Source organism: Pungitius pungitius, chromosome 8, assembly GCF_949316345.1.
Source record: "Pungitius pungitius chromosome 8, fPunPun2.1, whole genome shotgun sequence".
NCBI lineage: Eukaryota > Metazoa > Chordata > Actinopteri > Perciformes > Gasterosteidae > Pungitius > Pungitius pungitius.
In genome coordinates, this window is record NC_084907.1 from 1,069,936 (window position 1) to 1,088,962 (window position 19,027).

General features: G+C 45.6%; 2 protein-coding genes and 1 long non-coding RNA gene across 3 annotated transcripts; 1 reads left to right on the top strand and 2 right to left on the bottom strand.

The window, feature by feature from the left end:
* Positions 1 to 272: 272 nt before the first annotated feature.
* tspan2a (tetraspanin 2a) lies at positions 273 to 7,719 on the bottom strand. The gene is made up of 8 exons (XM_037490392.2): positions 7,534 to 7,719; positions 5,542 to 5,644; positions 2,168 to 2,265; positions 1,757 to 1,831; positions 1,558 to 1,650; positions 1,395 to 1,466; positions 1,141 to 1,224; positions 273 to 1,050 (listed from the first exon to the last, which is right to left on the bottom strand). The coding sequence occupies exons 1-8, from the start codon at positions 7,675 to 7,677 to the stop codon at positions 985 to 987; spliced, it is 735 nt and encodes a 244-aa protein (XP_037346289.2). The 5' UTR covers positions 7,678 to 7,719; the 3' UTR covers positions 273 to 984.
* A 2,761-nt stretch (positions 7,720 to 10,480) lies between these two features.
* ngfb (nerve growth factor b (beta polypeptide)) lies at positions 10,481 to 13,716 on the bottom strand. The gene is made up of 2 exons (XM_037490955.2): positions 13,586 to 13,716; positions 10,481 to 11,108 (listed from the first exon to the last, which is right to left on the bottom strand). The coding sequence occupies exon 2, from the start codon at positions 11,095 to 11,097 to the stop codon at positions 10,507 to 10,509; it is 591 nt and encodes a 196-aa protein (XP_037346852.2). The 5' UTR covers positions 11,098 to 11,108; positions 13,586 to 13,716; the 3' UTR covers positions 10,481 to 10,506.
* On the top strand, positions 11,761 to 17,166 carry LOC119230027 (uncharacterized). The gene is made up of 3 exons (XR_005121670.2): positions 11,761 to 11,865; positions 13,581 to 13,733; positions 17,085 to 17,166. It is a non-coding gene; the product is annotated as an uncharacterized LOC119230027 (long non-coding RNA).
* Positions 17,167 to 19,027: the final 1,861 nt, after the last annotated feature.

Here is a 19,027-nt window from a genome sequence, read left to right on the forward strand (position 1 = left end):
TTTATTTGACTGCACACTTAAAGGGTCACTAATGTAGGCGATGGGGCCTGAACCGTTTGAATAAAGCGAGCAAAATGGCTGCTTTAGCTCTGTTCAGCCCGGGGACCAAGCGCTTTAAACGTGACGTGTCCCTGCAACTTCATGCCACCGGTTTTTTTTTGTTTTTTTTTAAACCCGTATTTGAAGGCTTGCTGCAAACACTTTGGTTAACGTTGACTTTCAGCTAATGACAGCTAAGGAAATGTACCAAATTTAGAGTTCAAACGCATCAATAAAAGCACCCAAGATTTAGTTTTATTACTGTTAACATCGTGGCAGAAACTGTTATGCTATAATCCACATCTTATTGGCACACCAACAAAATTTACATCCAGAAAAGATTTCACAGAAAATGCAAACTAGTTCACACAGGTGTACAGAAGTGTCATTTGTGACCTTTTACATAAATTTGGAGATTCGGATCAGTTTATCATCAGACCTTCCCTAACAGTTAAGGTTTACATCACATCTACACTTCCTCTATTGTGCTTTAGAGTAGAAATACTTGACAGTATGTACATGTACCAGCTGGAGGCTGGTTTCCTGTTTGACTAAATAGGCACACGATGGAAATCTACTCGGCAAACGTCTGCTATAGTCCTTAAAAACCTTTAAGCACACAAAGCATTGATTACAAAACGTCGACTGGAAAGGTCACAATGAACAAAGTTAACTGCATGACGTCATAACTAGTGGCCCATATTTACAGCACATTCACGTGTCAAAGAAGGCTTTGTGTAGCGACTAGTGGCTCACAGCGAACCACTCTGTGACAAAACCCAGCAGCGAGGAGATGGTCACTTCCAGTGCTGCTGGAGCTGAGAAGGTGTGACGATAACGATTCCAAACCTGTGGGGCGTGGCCCTCTCTGTTGGCATTGAGTTGACTGGCTTTTCCCTTCAGACGGGGAGGTGGTCAGTGAAGGGGGGGGGGGCAGCTCACTATTTAAATAACCTCCCTGTTGTTCCTGATGGCACAGCACAGAACCATACTGAAGATCATCCCTATGATCTGAAATCAGATGAATAACCGGCACCGTTAGTTAGTTAAACAGTAGTTTAAATGTAGATTATAAGTATTTGTCATTTTGTAACTTCTCACCATGACTCCCGCGATGCCGATCCCAGTGAATCCAATAATATGCAGCTTCTCATCAAAGAACTCCGTTATGGCGGTGAGGCAGTCCTGAAAACAACAACAACAACAACAGCGCGTTCACATTGTCACAGTCCTTTAACGCTAAATGTGAGCGGGACCGCGCGCTCTGCCGCCACCACGTGGTACGACGCGTCACAGCGGGCGCGACCATCGCTGCATTTCTATGTGAGGGCGCGACGCCTCTTTGTCTGAGTTACCCGGATGTTCTCCTCCGGCTGCCCGCACAGCGCCTCGGTGGTGTCCGACGTGGAGCCTCCGCAGCAGTTCAGCTGGAGAGGTGGAGAGCAGAAGGAGGTTATTAACGTGCCCCCCCCCCCCCACCCGGCCCCCACCCCGTGGAGGAGCACCGGCTTCACTCACGGTTCTGTGGTAAATGGAGGCGATGGCGGTGCCGTTCACATTGGTGACGTCAGCGACGGAGCTGCTGTAAAACTTTTGGACCTCCTCAATAATCTGTTATTGAGATGTGACAACAACATAAACAGGTATTTGTATTGTTATTAATGTTTTTTTTGTTGTAAATTTAGAAATAAAAAATAACATCAGTGTTTTTTCTAACCTGTTCCTTGTTTACGAATCCAAAGACTCCGGCTGCAACCTCTGCTCCAAAGATGATTATAAGGCAAGCAAAGAACTGCAGAATAAAAGAACCAGTTTGAAACACTTTATTTGACACTCAAGTCAGTTCCTTCTAATTAACTAATAAGACTGAAAGTTCATCTGTTTTCGCCTGCTGTGAACTGAATAAAATATTCTTAATTAATAAATACACTGGATTGCACATAGAGTTTTCCAAAAGTCACCGTAGTTACTAGGAAATTTCAACTTACTTTTGTTAACACATTTGAAAAAAGCACATTCCAGCATTCCGTTAAATGAAAGTAATAGGCCCGTAGAAACAAAGCATCACTTCACACTATATGTTTAAAACACTGCTGATAAAACCACGAGAGGCAGCAGGTCAACTCACCGATGCCAGAAGGCACTGAGACTCACGAACAGCTCCAAAGCAACCAAAGAACCCGACGATCATCATCAACCCGCCTGCACCGAGGAGGATGTACACAGCTGAGTGAGGAGGGAGAAGGGACATCGTTTGAGGCAAGGCCGGAAAGCTCTGGTTGCATCGCACCTTGTAATTCAAAGTGCTTCATATGAAACCAATAAAATCATCAAAACAAGGATATTAAGGATATTGCTACTCAGTGGGAATAAATCCTGGAAACAATCCACCCATCCTGAGGATGAGGATAGAGGAATAAATCGGCTCGTAGACTGAAGGACACATGAATGCAGTTCGCAGTTTGAACTGAGGATGGCAGTGTGCTGCAACGGGTTTCTTGCCCGATACTTTGCACCATTTCTATAGAAGAGCTGTTGTTGTTGCTTTTGCCCACCAGCCCGACAGTGTGGGAGGAAACTTCTAAAATTCAGTCAGATTATCAGCCCACACCTTAAATTCAGCCACTTGAGAGCTGTAAGGCTTTGAGTCGAGATGAAAGACGCAACAAACTGCGCTTTTTCATGTTTGGTTGCTTAAAATAGTTCATTCAGATCAGTGGTTAAAGTGTGTGTCGGTGTCTTTGTCATCGTTTCCGAATAAGGTTGATTTGAAGAAGCTGCAGAAAGCGGTTGGTTGAATCCTGTGCTGATTGTGAGACAATTGTCTCCCGGCCTTTGTCGATGTGCGTCTTCTTTAAGAGACATTCTGTCCGGGCCTGAGCCCTGCAGCCACAGATGGACGAGCGTCTGTCTGCTAACTGAAGCCCGGGAATATAAATAATCTGTTTGATCATGTGCAGCAAAACAATACGGCGGGTTCTGTTCAGCTGGAAGTCCTTCTTCTCTCTTTCTCTGAGGGGGGGGCGGACTTCATCAGCATTTAAATTTGAATGAAAACGGATGGAGCTGTTGTGACTCTTTTATTAGACTTTGCAGCTTCGTGCCATCAGTCTGGTAGAAAGCCAAATCTAATTTTTGGAGATGTGATTGCTGCAGATTGACTACGTCCCCTGACCATCCGCCGGGATGTCGTCACCCCCCCCCCCTTCCCCCCCTGCCTGCTCCTCCCCGGCTCCCAGCCCTCACTACGGAGCCCTTCACGCCGTAACTCTACACCGAGTCCGTCCCCGAGGTCCGCGCTAAGGGTCTAGTTGGTGACATAGACGGCAACCACTGCAGCAATTTAATTAATCCACATGGGGAGGGGAGGGGGGGGGGGGGTAGCAAGCTGTTGTTTTTCTGCTGCTAAACAAAGAGGGAGGTAAAGATGAGGCCGGTGGCTGCAGAGCGTGAGCAAGGGCAGAGACAATGGTGCCAAGACGGCTTCCACACACTGCTGTCTTTAGACGTCCTCTCAGGGAGACTGATGCCGTCCAGCCGAGCTCGTCCTCCTCGTCCTCCTCGTCCCCCTCGTCCCCCTCGTAGCGCGTCGCTCACTGTCTCTTTAGGTTTCTCTCTCACTGTGTAAATGCACAAAGAGGCACGTTGGATGCGCGCGGCAACAGAGGTGACGGAGTGGAAAGTTACGTCTCCCCGTAGGGAATGCTTCCACTTGACTTGTTGTGGTATCACTGCGTCCCGTCTCTTGGCTGGAGGTGAGCGTATTTGTTTCGTTGCCACGGCTGCGCTCTGCGACGTCAGGACGCGTCGATTCACTGACGCTGTGCAGGAAGTATCCAGTACCGTGTGGTGCTGTGTGTACTGTTCAGCCTACCTCTAGTTGAACCAACGGTACTACGTCGCTGTGCGTTAGCATCGCGCCACACCCTGAGAGCCTCTTTGGCGTTTTGGAGCGACGTAACCATGGTAACCTACTCCAACCTCGAGACACCACGCGATGATATGAGAGAATCACAGTGAGTCTGAACAAAGCTAAAAATAGACCACGCCTTGAAAAGTGAGATGTTCTTCTCATACTTACAAAGCCCATGTCTATTGGCAACGTTGTTTTTACTACAGCGTTGCATTCTGGGATATTCAAATGAGGTATTGTCCCTAAATAGCTTGATATTTTGGAATTGCTGTGTATCATTTTTATTGGAAAAAAAGACAATGGAGCTGTGCCCAAATTTGATCTGTAATCTCTTAGTGGATACATGACTTTAATTTAAATAAAATGGAATGCATTGTTAAATATCTTGTGTGTGTTACATGGGAGACGACATGTTGTTCTACGATTTCCACCACAAACAAAGTTTGTAATACTGCAAATATATAAATGCAGCTGCATCAGGAGTGAACTGTACACTATTTGTAAGGGAGTACAATGAAGTACAGTGACGCGCTGCACAGTAAAGGCACACACCAGAGATATGTGAGACCAGCAGAGCGAGCTGTGGGACATTTGCGTATCAAACTGTAGAGAACTATCTGGGCTTCAGTTATTTGCATCGACAGGTGAAAACCCGGGAGAACAGCGGTGTGCCGTAGTCGACCCACTTGGTGAACGCCTCGTCTTTTAATCTCTACCCCAAAGACAGGCTGCTCTGTTAAAGTATCGCGACTACACACCACTAAAGGAGTCAGCTGCCCCCCCCCCCCCCCGGCTCGCTCCTCACGTCCGGAGGGAGGCAGCCGGCTCCATCAATGCCGATGAAGTGAAGTCACCACTTTAGGTCATGGTCTCAACTGGAGTAACAAGAATAGGCTTCATTCTAATCCTCTGCTCCTACGCAGGGAGAGAGAGAGAGGGAGAGAGAGAGGGAGACGGGGCCTATTGTACCCACTGCACCCTGCAACGTGTGTTTTAGTCACCTTTACTGTGTTTTTTATTGTCATTGATTATCAATAACCAAAAGCATCCTGCGCACAAAGTGCTACGGACTCAAAGGTCTTTGGGCCCGGAGTCGAGCAGCTCGTTAATCAGCTGGAGGCTCCGGCTCATCTGTCTCCGCATCCCTGATTGATCGTTTTGTAGAACTCCACTGAGAGGAAAGTCGGGGTCAATATTTGCAATCCTCTCCAAAACCCATAAAACACGGCGCGTCCACTAATGGCGCTTTGTCGATGGTCGTTTGGCGTATCCTCTTTCGCTTCCCCCCCCTCGGACGCCATTTGTGCCGTGAGTGGCCCTTCAGAGCGAGGTGGTGCATTTACAAAACTAAGAAACCAGCAGGTGGGGGGGGGGGGGGATGTTAATGATGATTGAAAACGCTCCGTAAGTGGAGGGAAGTGGTGACCACCAACGCCTGCTCCTTCAGAGGGAGTCGCCCTCGGGAAATGAGCTGTGAGCCGTGAAAACGTGGTACTTCTTACATCATGGGGTCAAGCTCTACCTGCCGGCTTTGGGAGGAGATTCATCAGCGGCACGTTAGGGTCGACGCGTGTGAGTGGAGGACGTACCTATGAAGAAGGTGTTGGGGGCTCCGTCACCCGTCAGCAGCTCTGCTGTTTCCGGGTCAAATCCGAGCCAAAGTCCCACAGCCAGCACCAACAGGCCCGAAAGCTGAGGAAGGACACACAAGGATGTATTTTCTGTCATTTTTAGGATCTCTCAGCGGTGAATCCCTCCACTGATGCCCATCACTTTGCTTTTTCTTTGGCTCCTCTGATGTTTAACATTCCGCTGGTGAGGCTCTCGTCTTTGTCTCGTCCACAAAGTGCCTCCTAAAGCCCAAAGTCCCTCTTTTTTCTTCTGTCCTTTCCCCACAAACTGCTGACGGGTGACGCTGACGCGTCACCCTTCTGGTGGACGTTGATGCGCCGTCTGAGCGGAAGGAGACGGAATCATCGGGAATGAAATGAACCAATCCATTGTAACCATGTGAAAGGGAATCCTTCTGACCTGCTGCGTACAACAAATAGCAGGATCTGTTTACTCCAGACTGTGTTGACCCTTCTTACTAAATGAGTTTCATGGAATGAATCAGAACGGGTTAGTAGCTTAGTGGTGGCTAACAGATTTAGCATAAATGAACCCATTATGAAGCATGTTCTCAGACGTCTCCCACGTGATGTGATATCTGATAACGGATCTAAACGATATCGCTGATCTCTGTGTTTCGCACCTTGAGGAAAACACGAGGCCGGGGGACAGCAGCTCGTTTCCTACGCTCCGTCTCCCATGGTGCATTTCAGCCCCAGGCCGTGCCAGCCTCACGGTGTCGGGGTGATGTAACTCACACTGGCATCGGGCCGCTTGTTTGGCTCTGCAGCCCAAAATGACAAAATGTGCTGTTCGCCCCTCTTGGCTCCGACCGTCCCCGGACTCGTGGACAAAGAGGCCGCTGTCCCCCCTCGGGGGGAGGGAAAGGGGGGGGGCACAAGCGACAGTCTCAGCGAGTACAGATGAGTCAATGCGGCCGTTTGCATCCAAATGTACTGTATCGTTTGGCAGTAAAACACCAGCATCCCCCTCCGACCACGGCAGAGAGTCTGTAGCAGCACGCAGTCGATTGTTTGATAAATAGACCCACAAACACTGTAGGAATCACGGAATCGCTCAATGCATTTTTTTAATATTAAAAATGCAAAACATGACCTACTTTGTGAGATGCTGCTCTCATGTTTTATGGAATATTATGTTACTGCTCTGGATTTTGGACCCTTCCTCCAACAAAAGCATTTTGAGGACTTAAAATGTGCATTTTTCTCTGCGTTCACACGTTTTAGTCCCCAAAGGATTGTTGAGAAAAGGATAAGTTTTATCTATTTTACTGAATTTATTTGAACCTGTTGCAAATTAACGCTGATTTGACACAAGGGAGCCATTTAAACACAATACTTGTACGCAGAGGATTTCAGTGGTTTACAACTTTAGGGGTCAAGACCCCCAATTGGTTTAAAGGTGAAATCTGCAGGGAAAGAAGAAGCTGCCAGTCGCTCTTCAGTTGAACAGGTTGCAACAAAGATCTCAGGTGGTGAGTTTACAGCAAAGAACTTAGAAAGTGAGGCTGCAGCGTCAGTTTCCATGGTAACCTTATCCCATTTAGATTGGATCAAGCGCAGACACCAAAACAAAAGCAGCATCCATGTTCCCACAACAGATTATTGGTTTGTGTTAATAACAGACAGAAAGCAGTCTGATGAGTAGAGAGGATACATGAGCTGTGTGTACAGAGAGAGAGAAGGATTCATTTTGCAATGTAATGTAAGGGCGCAGAGCAGAGAGGAGGGAGCGGATGAATAGTCATCTGCACAGAGAAATAAAACCTCACGTCAACACTCGGAGGAGGAGGAGCGCGAGCAGGTTTTTCACGTGCAAACTAAGCTTGATCATATGAAAAGAATCGCAAAACGCAAGAATAAAAGATGGCTTTTCAAAACACGACGACGATTCCCCCCCCCCAAAAAAACAACAAGATCGCGGCGTCCATGTCAGCGAATGGAACTCACCCAGAAGATGAAGTTGAAAACAAAAAGCAGGTACTTGACGCACTTCATCCCTCCCTGCACTTTGCCCATGATGTCTCCCGGATCCACGAGCTGCTCTTCTGCGTCCTGGACGTGGAGCGTGCAGCGATGCTGAAGCCTCGGCATCCACGCGCGAGCATATGCGCACGGAGCTGCGCGCCGCCTCCCCGCGCACGCCCATCCCGAGGCGGTGTTTGGGGACGAACTGGGGCCAACCCCCCCCGAGAGAGACTCTGGGACGTCCCCCTGCAACACAGGGAACAGGTTCAGTTCCGTGGCTGCAGTGATGATGATGATGATGGGGGCAGTTGGTCCTCATGTCAGAAATCATCATCATGTGACCGATTAAGCTTCTTTAGTAAAGGAAACGTGTAGGTAGAGAGGGAATAAAGACCATATGATATGATCAGTGTGGGACGTGAGTCTACAAACAGCCAGACTTCCCTTCCTTAGACCTTCATGCCCCCACACTGTGTTTATTATGGAAATATGGAAACTTGTGTAAATGTAAGACATCTGAGATCAGTCACATGTGACCAATTAAAATACAGTTAAAATAAAGCATTTTCTTTTTAAACTCAAATGGACTCTTTCTTTGAAAGGGACCTAAATGCTGCCTGTTTCACTCACAGTTTAAGTGTTTGTGGCACTTGGTCGTCACAGTTTTTATATTTCGGGCCACGCTGCCTGTAAAATCACAGCTTTTCAAACACAACTGTCACAAATAGTTCTCTAATAAACAGTTGCCGTGAACGCAGGCCGCAAATGAAGCGCCTCTGTGTCCTCTGCGGGGGGAGGGGGGGGGCAGGGTTCACCCACTGTGATGGTCCTCATGTTTGCGTCTTTGTTCGCTGCTCTGATGTGGGAGGGAAACAGCGACCCCCCTGTTCTTCTCAGTGAGGATCAGATCACGGGACACATCGCATCAACGCCTCTTTATTTATCAGGTGACAACTGCAGCAGAAGTCAGAAGATGCGTGGATGGATGGACGGAGAGATGGACAGGAACGGTCAATAGTCTCCATGTGGCCCTGAATAAGATCCGTCAACTACATCAACAGTAACATCACTTATCCAATCCTCACAGGGGGGAGGACACCCAAACTGAAACCATATCCTCTGAGTATAATGGAGTCATAATCACTTTAACCCGCCTCACCCGCCTCTGCTGCACCTGATATGTAAATCTGTAAATAACGTAACCTGATCTCCTTTGGGGGGGAACTGTCATGCTTATGATCCAGTAAATATCAGAGGAGCCCAGACAGTCAAACATGTCTATTATACCTTCATATGGACATGCAAAGCTAAGCAGGTGATTGTGAATAATTCAACAGCTTTAAAATAATTGTCATAAACTATTAAGAAATACTGGGCCTGTAAGTGTTTCAACATCTGAAAATGTAAAATGAACGAGGCCTTAAATGTCCATAAAACCTAGACAGACACGTTGATGTACTATAGAATAAGAATATTCACTCATATTGCTGTCTCTATGTAGTGGGCAAAATCATTATTAAAAGGTTTATGTTACTTTTTATTTCTATTCAAAGTAAAGATAGAAATTATAAGAAATGTTATATAATGCACTATGCTTGCTTCTTATACTAAAGAGTTGTAACATTTAAAGTTTTGTCCTGAGAATAATACCCTATAATTTGCTTCGAAATAATACAATTATCTTATATATTATGTTAGCATGTGATCTTCAAACTATTGATCCAATGTCATGAAGTATCATTTGAGGAAGCCGTGTTTCCCTCCTCTGGCCTCTGGAGGGCAGTGTGGTATTTTATTTTGAAGCAGTGCTTTGGAGATTTGAGTTTGAAGCAAACAAGTCAGAAGTGAACCAAACATGTTTGGCTATAAAAAAAGAATGTACAGTTGGCAGGTAGGCAGCTAAAATTGGGATACTTCTCTAGTCTGACTTTTGTTGAGGGTTTAACTCAATCCTTGGTCTCTTAGGAACAATAAACTTAAAAAAAACACACACAGTGCATGTATGTAGAGGTTTAATAAATAACAAGAAACAACAGTTTAACAAAGGTTGACTTATATCTACCTGGGTCAAAATGTATTTCCAAAGTGTGTGTCGCGTCAGTCGGTGTGTATGTCGCCACTAGATGTCACCGTATGTGAAGATCTGAGTTAAATCTCCTGGTTTGAAAGGAGGTTAAAGGTCGTGTGGAACTGGACTGTAAATGATTAAAACCCACGCTAGTTCTAATGGCATTTCAAACATATTTCCTTTGCACTAAAATGTTAATTACAACCTGGGAGCATGCAGCTTTCATCTCATGAGGTAACTTCATCATTATACGCTACGCTGCAGTTCAGATGAATCTGGCCCTCGATTCGTCAAACCACCAAAGGGAATGTTTGGAAGTTGAAGATGAAGGAAGAAATCAGCATTGTGTCCAACAGACTGTCGCTTGCCCTGCTTGGTTTGTGTTTTATTATAAAATGCTCTAATTATATAAATTGCTCTTTAGTAGTAAGAGGACCTCGGAACAGTGTAATGAAATCTTTGTCCTCTTCATTCCAGGCATTCTTCGGTCATCAAACCCAGCATGACTACGTTACCCACAATGCACTTCTCACAACCCAACATGGATGTGGCCTCCAGCAGAAACGAGGAGCAGACCGCAGACGTAACTCCACACTCTTCTCTTTAAAACATGGCACATCAGCTTCACCTGGAGCGACAGAGCGCTTTACACTCCTCACTCCACATCATGCCAACGTGCTGAAAGCAGACTTTTCACCCGCGAGATCCGAGTTCCTCTTCAAGTGTACATTTTTAGGCTCTTGATAAATGTTCAGCAGCAGCGGATACTATTTGACCCCTGGCTGCAGGGCCGATACTTTGACATAAACCAATCATTTACACTGTGCAGAGGGTGGTGTGTATATCCGTGTTTGTTCCCCCGCTCTCGTGGGTGTGATTGAACGCGTTCACTGCCGCCACGACTTGCGGCTCAGCACGCACACGCAGGCCACGTTGATGCGTATGAGCCTCCACGCCACCAGGTTCTTGAACGAGGTCAGCGCGCGCACGAACGTGTGCGAGTTGGTGCAGTAGGAGTTCCAGTGGCGGGCGTCGATGCCCAGACAGCCGGAGCTGCCCGTGTGCGCGCTGTGGCACGTGGTCTCGAAGAAGTACTGCTTCTTGTTGACATTGTTGATGTTGACGTCCGGCAGCACCGTGACCTCGTGGCCCGAGATGTCCGTGGCTTTGGTCTTGTTGCCCACCCAGACGCTAATGCTCTCGCACACCGAGTAGACTCCACGGTGCTGGGGCTGCCTGGCTCGCCGTCGTTTCCTGTCGCCGCCGCCGCCGCCGCCGCCGCCCTGCGACACGGCCGGCTCGGCGTCAGGCGGCCGAGCACTGAAGAGCACCCGTGGAGAGAGGTGGCGGCGCCTGGTGAAGAGTTCGGGGTCCACCGCGGGGACGGATTTGGAGTCCGGGTTGTGCCCTGGACCCGGTCGCTGCTGTGCGGCAACGGCACTGAAGAGGAGGATCAGGACCAGCATGGACGACCTCATGGGCACACGACCTGAGGGCAAGCACAGAACAGCCCTCCATCACGCACAGTGCATGTGTTCATCACAGAGTACTTTCAAGAAAATAAGTAGTTAAACAGCAGATTAAAGCTGTCTTTGATCCAAAGCGTGGCTGCTCCCCATTCTACATGCAGTTTCCGAGGCACAACATGGTGACAGTTACAGAGATTTCTTGGTCCGCTTCCGCTTCGCAGACAGACAGATATACATACTGTCTTGTTGACAATGTATTATTTTAGGTAATTGCAGCTGTATGCAGCAATATTGCCTGGCAAAATTTCCCCATGGATGTTTATAAGGTGTAGTTTATTCTATATTTGGACAGTATTGACTTATTGAGTTGCTAAAACGTTGTGTCACACGCAATAAATAACATTCCCTTATTATAAGGAGTGGTATGAAAAAAACACAAGTTTTTGTTTTTTTTAAACTTTTTTTTAATTTTTCCTTTTTTAAAGTTTACTTGCACAGATGAGCTCACATTTTGATATCAACTTTAAAGTAGGCCTGTCACCATAAACTCGTAAATCTCTGCGATTAATGCGTGATAAATATGACAAAATATTTTTATCGTACGCACCTTTGATTACTTTCGGTTCACTTCCGGTATTAGACAGGAAGTAAACCGGAAGTTGACCACGCAAACGAAACGGCTGCTAGCTGCAGTCTGTGACAGCGAAGAAAGCCAGGCACGACATTCAGGGAGAACTGTGCAGAGGAATATTCCTCCACGTGTCAAACAGAAGGACGGTGAGTGACAAACGGACCACCTAAAGCACCGATATGCTAAGCTAGCTGCTAGGCTAAGCTAGCTGCTAGGAGTTGCTAGTTTAACATCTTCCACCCAGTGGAACTCTGCCTCCAGGATGAGCAAATGTGTGTCGTTTTCTCTTTAAAATAACAATTGTCTAAAATATACACTTTCCAAAGTGATTACTCATTTCTTGTAAGATTTAATCTTTAAAATAAAAACAAACGTTCATTAAAAACAACATTGTAACCATCAACAACGACAACATTCATTAATCAAGATTGATGAATTCCGTAAATGTGCAATTAGTTAGTTAACTTTTGACAGCCCTACTTCAAACTGTTCACAGACACAAAAATAGTGTAAATCCCTGTAATTAGAACTATATACACTTTGGTGGCAGTGAAGGATATTTGATTGAAAAAAATGATATTGTGTGTAAATCTTACACATTTTTTGTGTAAACGACACAATAGGAAGGAAATATCCATCAGTGTCCCTTTGCTCTCTCCACACAAGACGCGTTCCTGCACGCCGTGCACACATGGTCGGGCGTGTTAACGCCTGCGACGCGCTCCGCTAGCAGGCTGCACATTATATGCTACGTTCGCCTCCGGGGGTGAAAGTGGGTGCTGATGGAATAAAACTGTTGGCACAACAAGTGAAAAGAAAGCTCATAGCCCGTTAGTGTCTGCTCGCTTCAGTCTCTCCTCTTTACTCGCTCCTCCTGTGTCCAGGGCGACATTTGGGCATGAGATATCACTGCAAAACAATTTTAGGAAGCCAATCAGTATAATTTATAATTATAATTTATGTAAAGACACAAGACCACTGAAAGGCAAATGGGTCTCTGTTCAATTTCGGGAAGCCTTTGGGACACAGGGGAAGGTGGCTTTGCAGTAGGAAGCAGGAAACATTCATGCAGTGGCAAACGAGAGATTCATTTTATTGGAGTGGAGCAAAAGGGAAATGATGAAAAGGAATAACACTCTAAATGAGCATAGCGACTCCCTAATGGCAAGATCTATTTTGAAAAAGGAAGTAACAGGAAACAAGATTTCTGATGAGGATGAAAGTGTTTTTTTTTTTTTTAGAGAGAATTTTTACCAAGTTGCAGCCATGAACTTGAATATGATGGATAAATAAATGCTAGAATTGCAACCTGAAACATTTAAGGGACAAGCATCATATTCATACAAGGAGTAAATATGCCAGCTGTCATGGATTATCTGCAGATCTGAATGGCATGAGAAAAGTGGGACAATTAAATGGAGCACAGCCTTATTTAGGGTTATGAGTTACACCTACGTGTCTCCATTCTCGCTGTGGTACCAAAAGGAATTGACAAAAATAAAAGTATTTACGTAAACGTGGTGTTAACTTGACCTTACGATTTGATTCCTCCGATTCAGTCGTACAATTATTGGCTCTCTGCCCCAGTTTACAATTCATAACATATGCATATAAATACCATTATGGATTAAATTATTTATTTTTAGAGCTACCCTGGAGATTTTGAGGATTTCCTACAAAACATGAACTTCTATAGAATTTGTTTACTAATTTTTGGGCTGAATTGGATTTTGTGAGATTAAATTTTGACCACGACGAGTTTCTGCTCAATAAAAGGTTTTAAAACGTCTCTGAAATATTTCAAATGAGGAATATTCCCATACACAGAATATGTCATTTATTGCTCTTCCTCTTTCTGGAGACTACCTTTTTCAGTGTCTCCGCGTGAACTGTAGCGCCTGTAGCGGCTTCTAGAGGACGCGACCAGAGCTCCCTGTGTCCCGGGCTCCTGCCATCAGGCCCCGACTCTGGTCCCCATCCAGCACACCTCCTCTGGCTCCGCTCTGAACCCCTGGTGAGAGACAAGCACAGAACGCGTTTCCTGCCCGCTCATAAACCGTCTGTAAACACATTCTCCGTGGGGGCGACACCGGGAAGATACAGTCGATCCCCAGATCCTCACATACTGAACATACCGAAACGAGGAGCAGGCCCTGCGTAATGTAGCTTATCTGCAGTGGAAACATGTCGGGAAGCTCCATGTTAACGAGGTACAATTCCGTCGGCATTCCTCAACGTGAGTGTTGACGGGTTTGTGGAGATTTAAAAGACAGATATACACCGTGAGACTTTGGACAACACCGCATGGTTTTCTTCTTTATATTCATGTGTATCACAGCTATTTTTCCTATTGTTCTGCGTTAAATTCTTTTAATTGATCATCCCTAAAAAAGTGAACCAGAAGGTTTCATCTTGTCCGGTCATTCTGTTTTAGTTTAATGTCACCGAGCTTGTCTGTTACACCTTACTTAGTGTCACCCAACTGACACACAAAAGCAAAGACACAATCCCTGAATAATAATAATAATATACATCCTCTATCTTTAATTAAATGCAGGACATCAGTAGTTCCTTTCACGCACGGCTGAGGAACAGTGAGTAGGCGACGTGACGGCTCGCTGGCAGAACGTAAACCACACATAAACCGGGCTGTGATTCCAAATGACACCCGCACACTCCTGTGAATGATCACGCCACTTCCTCAGCGGTGGTCCCTCTGGTCTGTGGTGGGATTTGAACCTGTGATCTTTCAAATCGCTGTTTAACAAATGAGCCAGGTTGCTTCTGTGCAGAATCCAACGCGTTTAACTGCCTTGTACCACAAAGACTGCAGATTTAGCACCGCGCTGTTGGTGTAAAACCTGATCCTAACAGAACGCCAGCTCCAGCTGTGGATTCCAACTTTAGTTTCCACCACCGACTCTTCTGAAGTTTGTTTTAGGAACATTACTGAAATGAAAAATAAAGGACATGCACAGTATGTGACGGTAGTTGATACGTACAACTTAGAATTTTCATTTACACATTTATTAAAGTTTATTCCCGTGATGTTGTTGGAGCTGCAGTTTTAAACAAAACACAAGAGAAACGGCGCAGCGGCTTCTAAAATAAAACTTCTGACGTGTCCACGGAAGTTACATAAAGGCAAAGATCTCATAGATTTTGTTGCGGAAGATGATTTTTGTGACCGTTGACCCGATATGTGAATAAATCGAAGAAGTCAAAACTCCAATGTCCAGTGCAGGTAATTTACAAGGAGAAAATGGTGTTATAGTCACCTAACTGTTTTCACACTGATACAAAGCCCAAAATGATGAATTCTAGCTTCATCAAATATTAGAGGACGGCTATGGAGAATAGCTTGAAGGTAAATGTAATATTATTGATTTTGTGTATATCACAACCAAGAACAGACCCTTCAACTAAAATGTGAAGAGGTCCAAATGTTGGTTATTTTGAGCAACACGCTGCCTTCAGTCTGCCTTCAGCCTGCAGCGAGAGGAGAATGGCCACTTTCATTCAAGCTTCTAGGTGGGCTACAAATATGCACACGATGCCTCTCACATCGCAACTGCTCGCCGAGCCCCGGCGCAGACGGGCGGGGGCCGCACACCCCCACCTGGCTACTGATTTACTGCACATGAAGGTGATGCTGTTGTACTTCAGCTTCCCAGACTCAACACAATAACTCCCCACCGGGGAGATGTCGAACAGGAGGCTTGCAGCACGAGTCGCCAATGATAACACGGCAGGAAGTGACCTTGAATCCCGATGAGGATCCCAGAGATCTTGTTAAAACCCTTTTTATTTGAGTCAAAAGTTCGAGAGCTGAACAACAGGCTTTTTGTTTTGTTGCCACAAGTAAAACAATTGTATAATGTCTTATTTTTTATACCTACTAGTTCCATTCGAAGTAAGGAAATATATATTTGACTAGTAAACCTGTTAGTTTACTCACTGTCGTATGCACATCTATTATGGAGGGAGGTGGGACATTTAGTCATTCATAACCATCGTATTTAAAGCTAATATGCTAAACATTTCCAAGTTGTAGAGTTGGTTTTCTGTCATGGTAAGCTGAGTATCTTTGTTTCGGGGCTGTTCTGCACTGATGCTCATGAAGCGTTTCAGCGCCACCTGCAGAGTCAAAGTTCTCCCGGGGGGGGGGGGGGGGGGAGATTGTCGAGCCCCCTGCGGTTCTCCGCTTGGTGTCTGTGGTTTTTCTTGGTGCTTGTGGAGAGTGAGGCATTGTGGGGCCGTGCGTTGCTGTCGGTGTGATCGATTGAGTGCATCGGTCACTCGCTCCGTTCGGCCCGAGTGGAGCGTTCACCCGCAGCCGCCGACCTACGACCCCTCAGCTCTAATGGAGTCGGTTTAATGAGCGAGCCGCCTCGCTCGGAAGAAAAACCAAATGGCGGCGGCTTCCTTCACATGGTAAAAGTCCCACAGCCCTTCTGGTAACCCGACCCACCCGAGCAGGCTCTCGTTCAAAGGGAGGCGCAGGTGACTTTACCTGGAAGCCAGCGCTGCTGTGAATGACCTTGAGCGCATCGCTTTGTGCTGAATTCAAACCCCTCGACTACAAAGTCTTATGAAATACATGGACTCTGTGGTTATTACACGGGTGTATTTCAAGAAGCTTTCTCTCACCTCGATTTGCACACCATTAATCAATCAATGTATTTTATTGGAGTGAAGAATTTAAAAAAGCAAAAACATTTTTCTTCCATGGTCATGGATGAAATGCTGCAGATGTTTTGTGAAAACCTTCTTCCATTAATCCTCAAATGTTACATTTCATACCAATTTAATAAAATATATAGATTGAAAAATATTTTGATTTTTCAATGTATGTCAAGATATATATTTATATTTTTTCCTACCATCCTAAATTACTTTCTAATTAACTCGTTTAAAATAAAAAAAAAGCTGAAACGTAAATCATTTTCTCTCCTTTTGTGACGACGTGCCAGACTGTTTGCCACTATAATTAGATTGTTGCTGTTGTGTCCCGTTTCGTGAGCCACTCACATTTTAATTGACGGATAGGAATCAGCAGATGAGCTGTGGTGATTTCCTAGATACACAAGGAAAACACAGGAATGATAAACATGTCTTAACTCCAAGAGTGTTTTCAGTCAAAGGTAAATACGGCCTAATGTTGTTGCTATGGTAACCTTACAGTATATTCTTTCCTCGGGCTATTTATTTTATGAGTCACAGAAGTAAGTGGGGCTCACTGGCAGGAAAACTCCAAAACTAAATGAAAGAGCAAGCAGCGACAATGGAAAGTTGAAAATCCCTCTGGCATCATCCGGTCCAGCAGAACAGGGTGACTGATAGTTCATTTGTTCCCCCCCCCCAGGGCCGGTGGAGAAAGGGTGTTCTCTTGCATCAGGCCGCCCTCGGGGTGTTCACCCACACACACCATCATACAGCAGATGAAAGAGACGGTAAGACAACGGATAAATGGACCGCACACATGTCTCTCTGCCGCTCAAACATGGCTCTTCATGTGAGATGAAACGGGGAGAATCCTGGGAGTGGAAGAGGAGCGGCTGCATTCGGGGAATAAAACCCAGAGCAGACTGTTTTTGTTTTAAAGATGAGAGCCGATAAATATAATTTAAAGCAGCAGCAAAAAAACAATGTCGGAGAAGTAAATAAAGAAGCGCATGACACTGAAGCTACATCAGCTAGCGTTGTTAGCGGCGTTAAATCGCCCCCCCCCCCCCCCCCCCCCGACGCGTTGAGGGCCGCTGAGAAACGCGCTTTCAAATGCTCCCAATGTCGCACGTTTGGAGATGAGAGAAGATGATGATGATTCAAATTTAGAACCAGGATCACAGAAAGCAGAGGAGCAACAAAACACAGTAATATAAACCGTAAAGAATCCAAGTCCAATGTCCTGCTCCACATTGAACTTCATCATTTAGACTTGAATAAAGAGCCGACTGAAGGATTTTTTTTAATGTCCATTCTTCCTACGGATACAACCCCCCCCCCCCCCCCCCCCCCTCCGGGTACTCTGGCTTCCTCCCACAGTCCAAAGTCCGCTGTGGGATGAGGTTGATTAGTAACTCTAAATGTGCCCTATGTGTGTGCAGAGTGTCAGGGGGTTGTGTTTCACGCTGGTGACCACCTGCTGTACCTGGAGTTAGCTGGGATTGATTGCAGCGCCCCCCCCCCCTGTGCCCCCCTTCCCCCACAACCCTGCATGAAGGCATCATGGATTTTGTCTTGCATCATAACTTTCAGCTGTCGGATGATGTTTGCGTCCTTGAGGCGTACCTGCCTCGGCCTGTCTTTGAGTTGTAGGGATGTAAAATGTGCTGTTTCTTCTAGTGAAAGGAAACCTCAAGTGGGATGATAGCATGCAATCAAAGGACACCCCCCCTCCCCCCCTCCCCTCGCCCCCCCCGACTGCCGTCTGCTGCATTTAGTTGAGGTACATTTTGGTTTTACTGTTATCAGACTGGGAAGGAGTTTCCTACAAATGATTAGCTTTGGTTGAGCGATCTGGCCTCTGCTGGCATTCAGCTGTGATTCAAGGCAGATGTGTGGAAGTCTTTCCTGAGGTGTGCTGAGAGAAGAATGTGTCATAAAGCGCACATCGTCTTTCGCACGTGAAATACGACCCCCCCGACTATGACGGAGAGCACCACCTGAGAATGCTGAATTTAGATTTAACAAGGACAGTTTCATTATTTGGTCCCGCTGAGGGAACACAGCCGAGCTCCGCTGGGGGACCAGAGGGGGGCGCCGCGCTTTGTTGTTTGAACAATGAGGCTCAGGTTTGGACCCGAGGTGAACTTTCTGTCGTGGTCTGCTCTTATCTAACTCAAGTTCTGCTGCTGATAAGAAGCCAAGTGGTTGTTGTTTTTTATTGATTGCGGCCGGTGACGTTGATGAAGCCGCAGGCGCCAGATCAGATACGGCGTCCAATGCTTCACTTTAGGAAAATCATTTGGCCAGACTTCTAGTTCCTCCAGTGTCCTCTTGGATGGTGTTGAGACTTTTTACTGTCATACAAAAGAATCACACACATCCTTTTAAAAGGAAGTGCCAGACACGTCTTTTACATTTAGGGAATTCTGCTGGAATTCAGGATTCAAGATTTCTTCTTGCAGTCCACCTTTTTTTCTGTAAAAACAATCCTAATCAGATATATATATATATATATATATATATATATATATATATATATATATATATATATATATATATATATATATATATATATATATATATATATATATATATATATATATATATATATATATATATATATATACTGTATATATATAT